The sequence below is a fragment of the Rattus norvegicus genome, chromosome 19 (assembly GCF_021556685.1).
Source record: "Rattus norvegicus strain SHRSP/BbbUtx chromosome 19, alternate assembly SHRSP_T2T, whole genome shotgun sequence".
In the NCBI taxonomy this organism is placed as follows: domain Eukaryota; kingdom Metazoa; phylum Chordata; class Mammalia; order Rodentia; family Muridae; genus Rattus; species Rattus norvegicus.
In genome coordinates, this window is record NC_141552.1 from 53489523 (window position 1) to 53506464 (window position 16942).

General features: G+C 44.3%; 1 protein-coding gene across 2 annotated transcripts in view; it reads left to right on the top strand.

The window, feature by feature from the left end:
• Hydin (Hydin, axonemal central pair apparatus protein) overlaps positions 1–16942 on the top strand; it is a 345749-nt gene that overhangs the window by 145995 nt on the left and 182812 nt on the right. For both annotated transcript variants that reach the window (XM_087594210.1, NM_001427650.1), the window contains 2 exon segments: positions 1817–1981; positions 3192–3344. In XM_087594210.1, coding sequence (XP_087450336.1) covers positions 1817–1981; positions 3192–3344 — 318 coding nt within the window.

Below are 16942 nucleotides of genomic sequence, written 5' to 3' on the forward strand. Positions count from 1 at the left end.
ACATACAGTTTACCAAGAATGAATTTGGACTTAAACTTTAGGTCTGTGAGTATAGCTACAACATAAATTCATGGGGTCAGGGGGAGTAACTTGGATGTTTAATTACTTTTCTGCTGCCCTGATAAGATATGACAAAGAAGAACTTATAGAAGAAATAATTTATTCTGGCTTATACAAGAAGTAGGTTAAGGGCCTACAACAGGAAGGCATGGCAGCAATCAAATGTAGTGAGAGGTTCATTGAGCACATTTCAACCTACAAATAACAGAGATGGCAAACTGGAGTGGAGAGGGGATCCAAGCCCTCAGTTATGTACTACCTCAACCAAGGCTCCACATCCTACAATAGCACAACCAGTCAGGGACCACAGCGTTCACAAACCCGAGCTGATGGGGTGCATCTGAGAAATGCAGCCAGGGGAAGATGCTAGCCACTGGTCAAAATATGGCCCGAATCTTGTCTTCAGCTCTTGTCATCTTCTGTAACGAAAACTTGGGGAGGGAGCAGTATGTTTGGAGTAACCAGAATGTGGCCCGTGTCATCGGCAAATCTAAGTCTTGAGAAGAGCCAACGCGAGTGTTTAAACTGAAAAAAGAAGGCTGAGCTAAGACCAGATGGCTACCTCTCACTGGCCAAAGGAATATTATGTAGGAAAGGAAGTTGAAATTATTATGTGGGCGTTTCTTGACATAAGCAGAAAGCAAGAACCAAGCTACAGAGCACCCCCAACACAGACTCAGCAATAGAAGGGGGCCCTATGCTGTGCACGGTCATCTCAAGAACAAAGCATAGCCTGCATCCAGGGACGGGGGAAGTACGTCCAACATAGGAGAACTGGGAACCTACCTTGGGTACAGTATTGAAGGGGAGGCCTGCTTAGTCACCAAGAAACTTAGTATTTTTGCCACATGTTCTAAGATACTAATTTTTAAAAACTATAGTGGACAAAAAAGTCACTATTTGGATAAAAGGTCACTTATAGACTTTTCCCCTTTTGTCTCAGGCTCCAGGGACTCAGCCAAGGGGTAGTGCACCGTGACACGGTGCTGTGAAGCTATGTTAGGCCAGATGCAGAAGGGGAAAGGAGGTTCCAGAAAGATGAAAGCTGTGTCCTGTGTCCTGCTGCTAGGACCTAAAGCCCTCAGGAGTTCAGAATTACCCAGACCTACAGTGCCAGCTTTGGGCCGGAAAGTGGACTTGGAGAAAGGAGATGCCAGGTCCCAAAGTATATCCAACAGGCACTCAAGTGGTCACGTGCAGTAGAAAAGGACTTCACTGTGATGCTCCCGGAGCAAGCCACCCACTGAAGCTTTTCGGGTGGGGTTAACTGGAGCAAATTCAAGAAAAAAAAGTGTCTGTGGCAGGTCAAGGAGAACAGCAGGCTCAGAAGGGGATCACGAGAGTCAAGGATTGCAGACAGGACTGGGACCACGTGCTCAGAAAGTGCTGGTGGCAGGACCTACGTTAATGGAGTGCAGAGGTCTAAGGCAGTGAGAAATGAAGCATGAAGGCACAAAGGACCCAGCTGTAGACCTTGGTCATGAATGGCCATTGTCCTGGATGCCTGCTGTGCTCATTCCCTGTATCCCGCTGTTCTAGGAGCCTGGGATCTGGGGGGAGGGGGGCACACTTCACTTAACCTAATGTCCTATTGGCTGAATCAAGGTCTTTACCCCATAGGCTTGTCTAAACGGTGAGATATTTATTCCTAATAACTCTCCATGGACTCAGAGTGACACTTGCTTCAAAATAAGCCAATTTGACACCCGTTCTATTCTAAACATGACTTGCCTCCCCTGGCCTTGTCTCTCTGCAGATATATGAGACTTCACCCACCATGCTGCTTTCTAGCCCCTCCCCCTGTGGAGTCATCTCCCCCCACAGCACTGTAAACATACCACTAGCGTTGGAGACCCAGGTCACTGGTGCACACAGATCCACGGTTTACATCTCAGTCTTCGGGAGCCAGGAAGCCCCTCTGGTGAGTCAGCTTTCAGAGTCGAAGCGAGGTCACATGCTCCCTACCATGGGGGTTTTAGCTTCTTCCTCGAAGGCATGGCTTGCCATTGTATATCCTTGGGTTCTATGGTTACGAGGCTCTATGTTTTCATTCTGCAGAAGTAAAACGTGTGTGGTAATACCTGGGTGTGCAGACACATCCAAAGGCGGTACAGAAATTGTTCTTAAGACTAACTTAAGTAGCACTTTCTTCATATGCATGCACACGTGTATATGCACATCCGTGCACACATATGCACACACAACACTCATATACATGGCTAGTGCCTCTCCATGGTCAGCATATCTGTGTGTTCAACGAGCTCGTCAGCTGTTCCAAGAGCAGAGGTAAGTTTGGCCATCACTCGGTCACCTACAGGCTGCTCCCCAGACCTTCTCTAGAGCAACTGGAGTTTACCTACTGGAGCTGTTAAGAGTCTCTCCAGGCGGGGTTGGGGATTTAGCTCAGTGGTAGAGCACTTGCCTAGCAAGCACAAGGCCCTGGGTTCGGTCCCCAGCTCCGGAAAAAAAAGAAAAAAAGAAAAAAAGAGTCTCTCCAGGCAAGGTAGGGGAGAAACACCGGAAACTACTGCTTAGGCTGAACTGAAAACTCTTAAGTCTTAATGGAGTTTGTTTTCATGGGCTTCCAGTTTGCTTGGAAGCTGATTCATGTCCCGTACCTGGGTTTTGATTACCTAGGCAGCACAATGAGCCAAGTTTTTGCTTTGACCACTTCTGTGTAAGAGTAAGGTGATCAATTCAGAATCCCCCGAATGGCTCATACAATTGGTAAAGAAGGCAGCTAGTGCTTTAGGAAAGAGAAGGACCCATGAGCTTCAAAGTGTGGATTTCAACAGCCAACCTGTGAGGTAGCTTTGCCTGTCAGCCATAACCGGAACGGTAAATCTGGGTAATAAACTCAAACACATCACAGCAACACATAACTATGTGTTCTTGAGAACGAATGGCTGGATGGGACATACAGCTCCAAGAATATGATTTTTCTTTACTCTGTGACCCTGGGCTGGCCCAGGAGAGCTGATCACCCCAGGGAGGTGATCCAGGCTAGACAAACAGGCCTGACCACGTGTTCATCTCTGTGTCCCTCCGACCACCAAGAACCATGGGGAAGAAATGTGAGCTCACACCAGCACCCTCACCTGGCCCTTTGTTCTTCCTCTTGTGGAACACAGGCATGTCACGTACAGAGTATTGGAGAAGGGCCCGTTATCTTCATACACCCCACTCAGATCGACTTCGGCAATATCTACGTCCTGAAGGACACGTCCAGAATTCTCCAGCTCTCTAACCAGTCCTTCATCCCTGCAGAATTCCGGGCTCGCCTGGTGAGTAAGTCCCGGGCTACCACAGCTTTGGCTTCTGTTCAGGGCTCTTACTTTTTACATGTGTTTGAAAATGAGTTGCCAGAACAACTCCTGGCTAAGCAGCTCAGAACCATGTCACTCCCGACCTTATTTCTCTTCATTATGGTCCTTTTGTCAACCAAGAAGCACAATATACACATCTGGTAAGCGAGCAAAGACATGCCATAGAATCCCACGCGGGAGGATGTTTAGAGGCAACCAGCTTTAGATCTCACTGAGGGCATCAGCTCCAAGCCCTCTGGAGAACGTCGTCTCTGTAGATCCCCCTTGGATATACGTTTGTCTGTTTTTTGTTCTCTCCTTTCTCAGAGACTATTTCAATGCAATTTATAAGGATGTATCGAGGCCAGAGAGATGGTTCCACAGTTTAGAGCCCTTGCTGAACTCAGTTCTCAGTACCCATATTGGATTGCTAACTCCAGCGCCAAGTAATCCAGCACCCCCTGCTGGCCTTGACAGGCAACTGCATGCATAAGCACACACACACACACACACACACACACACACACACACACACACAATAAAATGATTCTTGTAAGGATGCATCACATGTAAGATACTATATGCCAAAAATAGAAAGTAAATAAAACAAGGCAAAGTATATGTATTAAAATGAGTCCGTCTTAGGCCTGTATAAATTGTGTGTATGTTTTAGATCTGCTAGCCACCTACAAGCTCTTGTTAATTACTTACTTAATCAATTTATTATTGGCTTAAGAAGAGATAGCATTGGGGTTGTTATAGAGGGCACGGAACACATTTTCTAATTTTGGTATTTGTTAGGTTTGTTGGTATTGTTTGTTTATTTGTTTGTCAAATTTAAGAATTTCTATTCTAGTCATTAAAATTACCATTAATTTTAAAACTGGTTTTCCAAATTTAAACATAAAATAATAACTGGCATTGTTTTCTTCCTATCTGCAAATTATTGTCATCTGAATAAAATCTGTCACATATTCTGAAGAATCAAATAATTATTTTTTTCATAGCAGTGACTATGGAAAGGAATAGAATTAACACTTTCTCCTGACTCAAAACAGCTCACTGGACATCGGTCCCAAGTAGCAGCCTTTATTCCTCATTCTGATTCATTTTATCATCCTTCCCTCATTCTTCATCAAGACATCTTCACAGACAGGCAGTCATTGCTCTTTTCAACATGAGGCCCCGGATCTGGGTTTTTATTTAATAATCGGTAGAAGAAAGTCCTGTCGAGAAAAGATTACTACTTACCCAGTTAGTTCATGGCTGCATTTGGTAGAAACTGCCAAGTCTTGCCTAGGAAATGCTGCTTTGTGGTTCAGTATGAAACTAGCCCTAGGAGAAGGGGTCGGTGACCCTCAGCGAGAACCTGGGCGGGGGGGGGGACTCAGCTGGGCTGGGGGACAACAGAAGGAAGACACGGGCAACCCAGAGAAGCCTCAAAACACACAGAGCATCCGTTTCCTCCCATTCATGAATCTCTAGGTTTTACTTAACTTTTCAAAAAGCTTTGTGTTGTTGTTGTTGTTGTCGTCGTCGTCGTCGTTGTCGTCGTTGCTGCCGCTGCTGCTGTGATCATGGTGGTGGGGATGGTGGTGGGGATGGTGGTGGTGGTGTAATGGTGGTGTAATGGTGGTAATGTGGGGGTTGATGGTGGTGGTGGTGGTGGTGTAATGGTGGTAATGTGGGGGTTGATGGTGGTGGTGGTGGTGGTGGTGTAATGGTGGTAATGTGGGGGTTGATGATGATGATGGTAGTGTAATGGTGGTAATGTGGGGGTTGATGGTGGTGGTGGTGGTGGGGATATGTGCACCGCACATGCACGCAAATGCCTGAAGAAGCTAGGAGAGACCACCAGGTCCCCTGGCACTGGAGTTACAGGCAGTTGTGAGCTAACCCAACGTGGGTGCTGGGAACTCAGGTCCTTTACAAGATCAGTGCACACTGTTAACCATGCAGCCGACCGTCCAGCCCCCAGATTCCCTTTTACGGAAACTGTGGTCTAACGGAAACTGTGGTCTAACGGAAACTGTGGAATAACGGAAACTGTGGTATATTTCACAACACAGAAAGTACATCAGGACTTCCTTTATTAATACAGAGTCTACAGTGGACGGTCCAGCTGGCTTACTAAAACAGCGCTTTCTTCTTTCCCACAAAGACTTTTATGATCCCGTGTCTCAAAACTGTCTAATATTTCCTTACATCAGAGCCATGCGTGTCACACAAGCGATATGCTGCTGGCTGTGTTCGGCCTCCATCTGCTCCTGGAAACCTGTGTTGGTTGAATTTAGGCAAGTGTGAAATAGACTCGACTGGAGTTGTCTCAGTTCAAAACTGAACTTCTTTCATGTGGTAGCTGGGGTCTTGTGAGTTTCCTGATAAATATGGGTTAATGCCACAGAAATTGCATCCTTAGACCGCCAAGCACTAGGAAAGAGTCTTGACTAATGCTTGCTTGCTCCCTCACCAACCCTGCTACAGATCTGGAGCCCCACAGCCTCCTTGCTGGCTGTCCTGATAGGAGGGGTCATTCTCTCTCCTCTCTTGGCTGTCACAAACTGTCATCCTTCCCCAGATGCTCCCTGCCGTCAGCCGTCTGCCGAGATCTACATCATGCAGGGTCACATGCACCGTGGCCACCACTGTGATTGAATTCTCCCTCAGCAAGAAACATACAGCTCAAGGGGTCAGAAGGCAGGGAGTGGAAAGCCCCCCTCAAGGTCATGTCAGGAACTTCAAAGACAGTCTAGAGAAATTTTTAATGCCATAGAAATACATACTAGACTTTAAAAAGAGAAAAAACAAGACTTCTTTAAAAAGTTTGGAATGAAAGAACATATGCATGGTATATGTGTATATATGTATATAGCTATAAAATTTTAACTCTTCCTTGGTTGATCCCCATGAATGGATCTCTATTGCTTTAGAATACATTCTGTATTGGCTTTATTTCTATTGCTAAAATACCCCACAAAAAGCAACTTAAGGGAGTGTGGTGGTTTGAAAATGTTTGGCCCATGGGAAATGGCCCTATTAGAAGATATGGCCTCGTTGGAGAAGGTGTGTCCCTTGATAGAGGAAGTGTGTCACTGCAGGGTCTCATATTGCTCAAGTCTGGCCAGTGGAATCAGAGCCTTCTCTTGGCTGCCTGTGGAAGAGTCTCCTCCTGGCTGCCTCTGGATCAAGATGTAGACCTCTTGGCCTCTCCAGCTGCCATGCTGAACCTCCCGCAACTGTAAGCCAGCCCCAATTAAATGTTTGCCTTTATAAGGGACACCATGGTCATGGTGTCTCTTCATGGCAAGGAAACCTTAACTAAGACAGGGAATTCTTCTGGATGTCCAGAGAGCCAGAGTCCATCATGGTGAGAAAGACATGATGACAGGCAGGAAGCATACAGCAACAGGAGCAGCAAACTGCCCGATCACACATGTAGCACATAGGAATCAGAGAACTTGATAGTGAGGCTATAACATTTCCTCCAGTGAGACTCCACCTCCTAAAGGTTCCAAACCTTCCTAAACAGCAGAGCCAGCTCAGGTGTCCAAACGCCAGAGTATGTGGGGCACACTGTATGTTCAAATGACAACACTTGAAATACCAACCCACCCTGAGGGGGGCAGCCAGGGAGGAGTCTTATTTGGGGCAATAGACTAGAATGAATTGCCTCAGGTTTCGAAGAATAAAACTTTCTGAAATGGGAGGATCTCGAGTACAGGAAGGCTCTTTGGACAGGATGTAGGTTGTCCTGACAGAGCTAGGTCAGGAACACAGAGTCTCTGTTAACTTGGAGCAGCGGAAATGAAGTGAACCTGGGGAAGCATCCCCAGGACCCTGAGGTCATCAAGACAGATCCAGAGGACACATGCCATCTCTTCATGGGTGTCCCTGGCTGGGCAGACAAGGACATTGCTTAGCATTGCTTGGAAGTACCTGGAGTTCAGGAGTGTAAGAAAAACACTCCCGATGCTAATTTGGCCTCGGCTACAGTTAGCTCGCAAAGCCTTCTGTTCAGATTTCAGTAAGACCTTGGGAGTCAGCTGGCCGTCTTTGCATGTCTTTGCAGCGGCCTCTTGCCTCTATGCCTCAGGTGAGAAGCCACTGTTTAATATTTAGAATTCCTGGACTGGACCCTGGGAAAGGAAATTCTGATGCCTCATTTAAGCACGGTTCCTTTTGTTGGCTTTCCATTGAGCCACACATCGATGCAGCAGAGGGGACCTGGGTGTTCACATCTCAGACCTTCAGGCCCTGGGACACTTCCTCACCTCATCAGGGTCAGCTTTTCTTCTCTTATTTCTTTGTGTATCTGATCCATTCCAGTGCTAACAGTCTCTGCACTTCCTGTTCAGCACCTAGCAACAGGTGTGGCAGCTACGGTGGCGATGGTAAAATGAAATTCATTGTGACAAAAGCTTGCTTATTTTTGGTCACTATTGTATAGATAGTATTATGTCTACTACAAATCTTTGGCGATCACCATAAGGTGGCAGGAATAGAGATAAGGACCGGTTAAGTTGCCATGGAATAAGTGGCAACTGACACTGTCCCTAGTGGTTTGATCCCAGACCCGTGACCTTTTTCTCTGGTTCTGTACTGTTTGACTTTGCCTGATCAGTCAGTGGGCATCAAAATAGCAGAAGGATTTAATTTATGTTCATAAGAGAATATATATATTATCCTGAACAGTGCTATTTCCTTGCTCTCTGCTCAAAGACAACCTCTCTGCTCAATGTCACAAATTTAATGTGGATCCAAGTCATGCTTTTATATCAATACATAATAATTTTATAAGTACTACATGACTTGATTTTTTTTTTTTGCTTTAAAAATGTTATCTGGGGCTGGAGAGATGACTCAGAGGTTAAGAGCACCGACTGCTCTTCCAGAGGACCTGAGTTCAATTCCCAGCAACCACATGGTGGCTAACAACCATCTGTAATGGGATCCTGGAATTCAACACCCTCTTCTGGTGTGTCTGAAGACCATAACCACGTACTTACATAAAACAAATAAATAAATCTTTTTTTAAAAATGTTATCTAAGTTGAGTCACTATATGTGACACCTTGTAACTTATTGTTTAGGCTCAGTGTTGTATTCCAAAACCCACCCACCTTTATACCCTTGTATCTGTTCACTTGGGTCAGCTGCCACATATCTCTAATTTAATAGTATTATGATTATTTCTTTTCCTCCGAGTTGATAATTGGGTTTTTGTAACAGTAGCACAGTGAACAGAATCCCTGCCGATTTGTACACAAAAGTGATAAGGTAGGCTTCATGCAGAGCAGACAAATACCTAGGTGTAGAGTTGTTGAGGCCAAAGCAATTTTATCAAAAAAGTGTGCACTTTCAGAAGTATTTGAGCTTTCTCTCTAAGACCCAAAACTTAGCATAGCCAGATTCCTAGCTCTTGCCAGCATGAACCTGAAATGATGTGTCACTGCAGGTTTTATGTTACCACTGAGGTTCAGATCTTTTGTACTCCAGAATCCTCTGCTGTCAATTATCTATAACCAATTATCTATTTTTAGGTGCCATTTATTGTGTATTCTGGCCCATTGTTTATGATGGGGCTTTGTAATCTCTCATTTTTTTTTGTTCTTTTTTTTTTTTTTTCAGAGCTGGGGACCAAACCCAGGGCCTTGCACTTCCTAGTCGTAATCTCTCATTTTTATCTCAACTTTGACCCCTTTCTTTCCTGAGCCTCTATGCACAGCCTTGTCCCCATGTGGCAAGTGTTCCGAGGAATTGCTAAACAATGCCGACCCTTACGTTTTATGTGCCTTTAATCCATCTAAGTAGGTGGCTTATGAGGTATACATAAAGAAAGTGACTTGTCCTTTCACAGATGAGCAAATATTTGTCTTTTCCATGACCTAGCCATGTTGAGGCACCAGAGCAGGCTGCCAAGAGATTGAAGAAAATGTGCTTGAAGGAGACATGAGGTGGACTAGAGCTACTGACAGAGAACAGCAGCGGGGACATGGGAACACAGGGACAATCTAAAAGCCACAGACCGCGCAGGTCTCCCAGGGTGCTGCACCAGAGTCCCACACATTAGCATCCCATTGGCCACCCCCTTCTCCCTCCCCATTCCTCCTGTCTGTCTGGGGACACAGAGCTATACTGAGATTCCGAGATTCTCTGCTCAGGGTCATTTGCGAATTTCCGCTCTTGACCTTATGTTCCTCTGCCTCTTCTTCACCACCATCTTGTTCATCCGAGCCAGCGTCACCTCCTGTTTCAATCTGGTGGGCAGTCAGTTTGTCAGTGGTTTTCTTCACGAGGCACACAGTACTTGTAGCATCACATGTATTATTCTTTGCGATCTTCGTTATTCTAAGTCTGAGAGTGTCGTCATGGTTTCCTCCTTGTGAGGTAAATACAGGTCTGTAGCTTTAACTCTTAATAGTCGTCCTCATTGTGGACTCTAATTACGTCAGAGTTAGAACACATGGTTGACTGACACACCCTAAATGTGGTCTCTGGGAGACATAGCGTATGATTAGTTTTTATAGCTCCTCCATATGACCCCAGAAAGAATATAAATTACCTAATTATTAAGTGCACCGGACCATCTATGTGTTTGGATTATCAAGCCAATACCACTAAATAATGTTCATATCTCCTACAATATTACCATTTGCCCAAACGGTAGAGTTTTATCAAAGGTTCTCTCCTTTTTGTTTCCCCAGTGTCAATTTTCACCCCTTATATTTCACAGCCAAATGATGAATTTTATTATTATCCCTATTATTCCCCTTTCATAATATGTTATTTGTTCTAATTCATGTTTATCATTTCTGGGTTAAATTCTATTTTTCCTGAGAATAATTTTAATTTGCTATCTACCTGGCATGTCCTTTTATTCCTTTAAGTTCATTTTTGTGATTTATTTAGAATAATAATTTCAAATAATATAGAATTGGATTTTTAACTTTGTGTGTGTGTGTGTGAGAGAGAGAGAGAGAGAGAGAGAGAGAGAGAGAGAGAGAGAGAGAGAGAGAGAGAGAGAGAATCAGATTACAGGCAGCTGTGAGCTACACAATGCGGGTCCTGGGAACCAAACATGGGTCTTCTCAAGGGCAGCAGGGCCCTTAACCACTGAGCCATCTCTCCTGCCCTGAGTTGGATTCTTAGCCAATAATAGACTCTGCATTTAAACCAGAAAGTTTATTAATGCCCTGTTCCTGATGGGATGGATTTGTTAATTAACAGATTCAGAGGTCATTGTCTAAATAAGGCTTAGTTCCCTTTGAGACTTTAGGAGAGAATATGTTTTCCTGACATCTGGAAAACTTCCTCATGACACCTTCCTCCATCTCCAGAGCCAGCAGCATCTCCCTCTCTCTCTCCACATCTGTCTCCCTTGAATCTCTTTCTGGTTCTGTTCCTTCTGTGTCTCTCTCAAAGGATTCTTAAGATTGCACGGAGCCCAGACCAATAGTCAAGGTTGATCTCTTCATCTACAGGCCTCTAATCACTCTCTTTTGATAACACTTCACAGACATCAAAGAATAAGAAATAGACATTTTGTGAAGACCATTGTCCACCTACCACACCCAAAATAATAGTTTACTACATACTGTCACTACAGTCATCTGTATTCCTCCTCATTCGCACTTTGCACAGGGCTTTGCTTTCCCTGTGTGACCCCCACAAACACTACCACTCTGTGTCCAGTCTTTCTGGACTTATCTGGACCCTGTAGAATTTATCCCTGTTATTTCTTTTAAGTGGCTACACTTACTTTCTTAGCAAATTAAATCTTCCCCTAACAACAATGAATGAACTAAGTATTTTAGACTTCCTCAAGAATAAGGACTGGTCTGCACAGCCACTATATGGTGACTTTCCCATAACCTCACTGTTCTTTACATTTTGTGTAGAATGAATCCTCTCTTCTTGACGGTGGTAATGTTGACTGTTGTCAGTCCCTGATTAACCATTCCCTAGATACAAATGTAGCTCCCTGATGGCCTGCCCCTCTTGTTTTCTCTGTAATTTTCCCTTTTCTTCCCATGCTGTGTGTTGTATGGTCCACAGGTTTGGTTTGGCTTGGCTTACTTGGTTTAGCTTGAGGTAGGGTCTCTTGCCCGGGCTGATTGAGTTCTTGTTAGCACAGGCTTTCCCACCTCACTCTCCCAAGTTGCTGTTACCATAGATCAGCACCGTATAGCCTAGCCTAGTTTGTATCTCTCTTTACAAAATTACAGCTTTCTGAAACCTTCTGTTCATCAGGTCCTTTCCTCCCTTTCCTTTCCTCTGAAGGTTGTTCTCTTGCCTTACTTATTTGCTGGTAATTTTTGTCAGTTGCATCATTGTTCATTCAAGACCAACTTGTCCCTTATAACTCCTCATTTTTGAAACTTTTTTAAAAAACCTTTAATTTTCTTAAATTTCTGTTTAATGTGTCAGAAGATTTGAGACTTAGAATCTGAAAAGTGTTTCTTTGTTGCTGCTTCTGTTTCCTGCTTGTCTAAGTTAGGGTTTCTATTGCTTCGACAAAACACCATGACCAAAAGCGCCTGGGGGAGGAAAGGATTTATTTTGCTTGGTTTATTTGAAAGGAAAGGGTTTATTTGACTTCCACAGGAACTCACACAGGGCGGGAACCTGGAGGCAGGAGCTGATGAACAAGCCATGGAGGAGTCCTTGCTTGTATGGCTTACTCAGCCTGCTCTCTTATAGAACCCAGGACACCAGTTCAGGGATGGCACCACCCCAATGGGCTGGGCCTTTCCCCATTGATCACTTATTAAGAAAATGCACTAGAGCTGGATCTCATGGAGGCATTTCCTCAACTGAGGCTCCTTTCTCTCCGATGAGCCTAGCTTGTGCCAAGTTGACGCACAAACCAGCCAGTACTTTAATAAAAAAAAAATACACACATACTCATACACATAACCCCCACTCATTACACACACACTCATAGACACACACAGACACACACATATACATATATACATATACACACATACCCACACATATAACCCATACACACACACATATACATATAAGCACACATACATATACACATATACCTACAGACATGTACACGTGTATACATGCACTCATAAATTTATACAACTACTCATATATACACATATCTGCACACATATCTACACACACAAGAATGTTACTAGAATTTTCCTTGTACTATTCTACATAGATATCTTTATTTTACTTCTTGCTCATGCTTTCTTTCCTTTGTCTCAGTGATATGCTCTAAATTACAAAGTCTGGCTTGGTTTTTTGGCAGATCTGAGACTTAACCCATCTCTACATTTTTAATTTAGAGACTGTATTTTTCACTTCCAAGATTTATAACTAGTTATTTATAAATGCTTGTTCCCGAGTCCAATCTCCCTGTCCTCATTTCACGGGCTTTGTTTTGGTTGTATTATCCCATTCTGCAGCTCTCCGGGGATCTCAGATGTACTTTCTAATCAATCTCAGCTGGCACTATTGATTGTTCAAGAGTGAATCAATTGCCTGATTGTCTGCAGCTGTTCTTCCAGATGTTCAGCATTTCAAATAAGTCAGTCTGGCGTGGAGCACATATGAGCCTCATTCTTAGAGCTCAACGCACGCCTCCCTTTCTGGCAGCCTCTCATTTACCTTCACTCTGGACTGTGTGGTCATCAGCCCAGAATCAAGTCTTGTGCCTGCCTTTCCTGTGAGATACTGGAAAAGTCAGTTTCCAGGTTGTTGTGTGGTTGGTGGCTTGTCCAACAGTCAACCTGCACAACAGTCAGCCTGCCCAACAGTCAGTCAGCCTGCCCAACAGTCAGCCTGCCCAACAGTCAGGCTGCCCAACATTCTCCACTTTACTCCCCTTCCGCCAGGCCACATGCACGTGTAGCCTGCAGCTTCAGGAACATTACAGCTTTTCTGTCACTCACAGAGAAACTGCCTTGCCTAGGAACCTCGACCCACATCCCATCCCTGCGTTTTTTGGTTTCTAATTTTCTTCCTCATCCTTCTCTACTAATGTTCAGAGGCTAAAGCCTGGAAGGTGCATGGCTCTTAAGCCCTTATCGTGTCTGTCCTGTGTGTGATTCATGTGATGTTTATCTTGAGTTTGAATGTAATTATGTTAAACACGTTTTTTCAAATATTTATCTCGTTTTCTGATAGGTTAAAGTGAAATAGATGTTTTAAAGCTTACACTAATTGGCTGACAGACTGTCCTTTGTGTTTTAGCCCTCTGTAGGTGCTAATACACAATCCATCTCAAGAGAACAATAGAATATGTCTTTAACAGAAATAAGAAAACAGAGGGTTTGGGGCACTGTTGTTTGTATTTTCTTTGGTTGGTCCTGACTTTAGTTGTGAAAATCTATTTAAAAAAACATTAGGAATAAAGAGACAGGAAGAAAATAATTTTCTAGGCTATTATGAGGTGTATCTTTCCTTTTGCTCATGAACGTCCACCATGGTCATTCCAACGTGAGTTGGGCTCATTCTGGGCCATCGTCCACAAGTGATAAGAGGGTCCCAGTGGCCATAAGATCAAGAGTTCTAGAAACAAAGGTTTGAGCTTCACAGAGAACAGTGAGCTTCTCACCCCACACCTCCACGCCCACTCGAACCAGACCTGAGACTTTGTTCACTTTGGCAAAATGGAAAATGAAAGACGGAGTCCCACTGGTGATCTAAACCACACTGTCAGGAGGAAACCATTGATTAGACAGCAGGTAATGTGTTGGGTCAGCACCTTCCTGAGTCTAGGATGATAAGGCTACTGGTCAAATATGATTAGTTTGAGTATAAGTTAAATGCGAAATGAACAGAGAGCATTTGTAAATGAAAGGGAGCTGTCCAAAAAAAACCCCTGTTGGCAGGCTTGTTTTCCCCCATTCTACTCGTCCTGACTCATAATCAGTTTTGGAAAATTGCTTTTCCTATTATTACTATTCAGGTGTGCAGTTGTAGAAGCTATCATTCAAAGGGAGTTTGAGGTCAGCTTTTTCCCTCCCCTACATCACCCCTTCCTTCTCTTTGAAAAGGTTTAGCCTCCTCCCCACAGTCAGCGGCAGCCGCCCAGCCCATGTCACATTTAAGAGCTGCCCTTTGCCGTCCTTGTCAGCTCATGCATTCACTCCCCTTGTCCTGTGCACTGACCCTACGCAGCCACAGTTCCATGCAGAGTTGGGTACAAAACGAAATTAGCACCTGTCTGTAATTAAAAACAAAATACAAGGTTGGAGGTGTGCAGTGGACCCCTCAGAGGATCTTCACTGGAGAGAAAGTGGCATTCTTCTTCAGTTCTCTTTCCTCCCCTCTGTCACGAGGAAGAAAACAGCGCCTGAACATATGCATTTGTCATGGCAGAGCTGTCTGTAGGAGTCCACTTGGAATATTTCTTTTGTAAATAGTAGTCGTAATGATATTGCAGTACACATCCTAAATCTCAAGATTTAGAAGACAAAAGAAACCCGCCTCTGTGTGATAGCATATTAGATCAGTTTGCTTCTGGCAGAGAAGACGAGATCCAGGGGTGGGAGGGTCACACCCCAAGCACAGCTGCTCTATGCATCTCGGTCACTCAGAAGAGCTGTAGCGTGGCCGTGTTGGGAACCAATCCTAATTCTTCACATACTGGCTGTATTATTTAACCCTTTCGAGCCTTTGGTTCTTTCTCTTTAGATGTAACGATGGCAGTGATATCTTGAAGGTTATGCAGGATGGTATACAGAGAAAGCACCTGCTGAAAAAGTAAGAATTTGGTCAATGGTCGCTTTAATTGCTATCTGACAGACAAAGAGCCAGGGAAAACGGCCTATGGAAAGACAATTATTTTCTGGTAACTGTATCAGAAGGTCTGGTATTTGTCTTTCCTTAATAAGAAAAGGAGGAGGAAGAGGAAGAGGAGGAGGATGTAGTGGTGGTAGCAGTAGTTGTGAGGACAGCAAAAGAAGCCTTAAGGTTTCCAGTCACATGGAGCTCTGGAGAACAGAGCCTCCAATGCTGCCTTGGCCTCGCTTTCCTCCCTTTCCCTAAATTTTTGACAGAGGAGTCATTTTGTGAAACATCTTAGAGCATCAGCTTTGGTGGGCAAGCATCCTCTCATGTCAGAGGTCAAAGGAAAACGGACTCCTTAGCAGATAGCTCTTCAGAAATGCTATCTTTCTCCTCAGGACATCCTTACTTATACAACACCTCAGAACCATGCAAATCGTGTGTGTGTGTGTGTGTGTGTGTGTCTGTGTGTGTGTGTCTGTGTGTGTGTGTGTCTGTGTGTCTGTGTATGTCTGTGTGTGTCTGTGTATGTCTGTGAGTGTCTGTGTGTGTCTGTGTCTGTGTGTGTGTCTGTGTGTCTGTGTGTCTGTCTGTGTGTGTGTCTGTGTGTGTCTGTGTCTGTGTGTTTGTGTGTGTGTGTGTGTGTGTGTGTGTGTGTGCAGCACCTAGGAGCTATCTTATTTGCTTGCATGTAACTCTGTGTGCTCTGACACCTTTCACTGAGTCTTTAAAAGGCAATGCCATTCAAGAAGAACAGATTACCTTCTGGCAGATTACGGGTACGAATTACTTGAGAACAGTGAAACTTGTGTACACTTAATCCTTTAGTACAGAGTTAATTGGCCTTACAATCCCCACAGCCTTCCCCCTCCACAAGCATGCAGAGCCATGGCTTGAGTGACAGGGAATCTCATATGCGCAACCAAATCTTTTATTTTGTCTACATGGAAAAAAGCACAACAAAATAAGAGAATCATGACTGGGGATCCAGGGAGCAACCAACCCAGTCACAACAAAACCTGCCCCAGCACAGAAAATACTATATATCCGGTGTATCGCCATTTATATAAGGCTATGTCTGGATGCAAACAAATGGGATTTTTTTCCCCTTTAGTCATAAAATACATCTGCAAAGACAGAAAATTACTAATGGTAGCTATCTCTGGGGATGATGGCCAGGACTTCTTGTGTGTAGGGTGGAAAAAAACGAAAAAGAGGGAGGGAGGGAGGGAGGAAGAAAGAGAGGGAGGGAGGGAGGGAGAGAGGGAGAAGTGGAAGGAGAGGGGAGGGAAAATGAGCTCTAAAGAGAAGGAATGGCTGGGGAATAGCTCAGGGGTAAAGCATTTATGTAGAATGTACAAGGCCTTGAGTCCAAGCCTGTCAACTGTAAACTGGAGAGACAGGGAGAGAGAACATTATATTGCTTTTAGGAGGAGACATTTATTCACTGAAGTGGGAGTGTACCACCCTTGTCCTGCCCTTCCACAAATAACATCCTTCTAGAACAGATAAAGATGGGGAAAGGCACACTCACTACCCCAGCATGCAGACGACCACTGCTAGATTTTGGGTATTTACTTTCTAGTGTTTTCCCCCTGAGGCCTATGCCCTCCCTCCCCCCTCCCCGAGAGGGATAACATGACTTTCATTGCCAGCTATTTTCACTTCCAACATAGCATCAGTCAGAAATTGTGTACCACTTATAGCCAGGCCCCCAAAGAGATGTAAAGTACGATGTCCCCTCCCACCCTCTTACCAATGCTGTTACATTTGCCAAAACCAATAGATGTGCTTTGAATATTTATTGTAAGCTTGTGTTTCTTC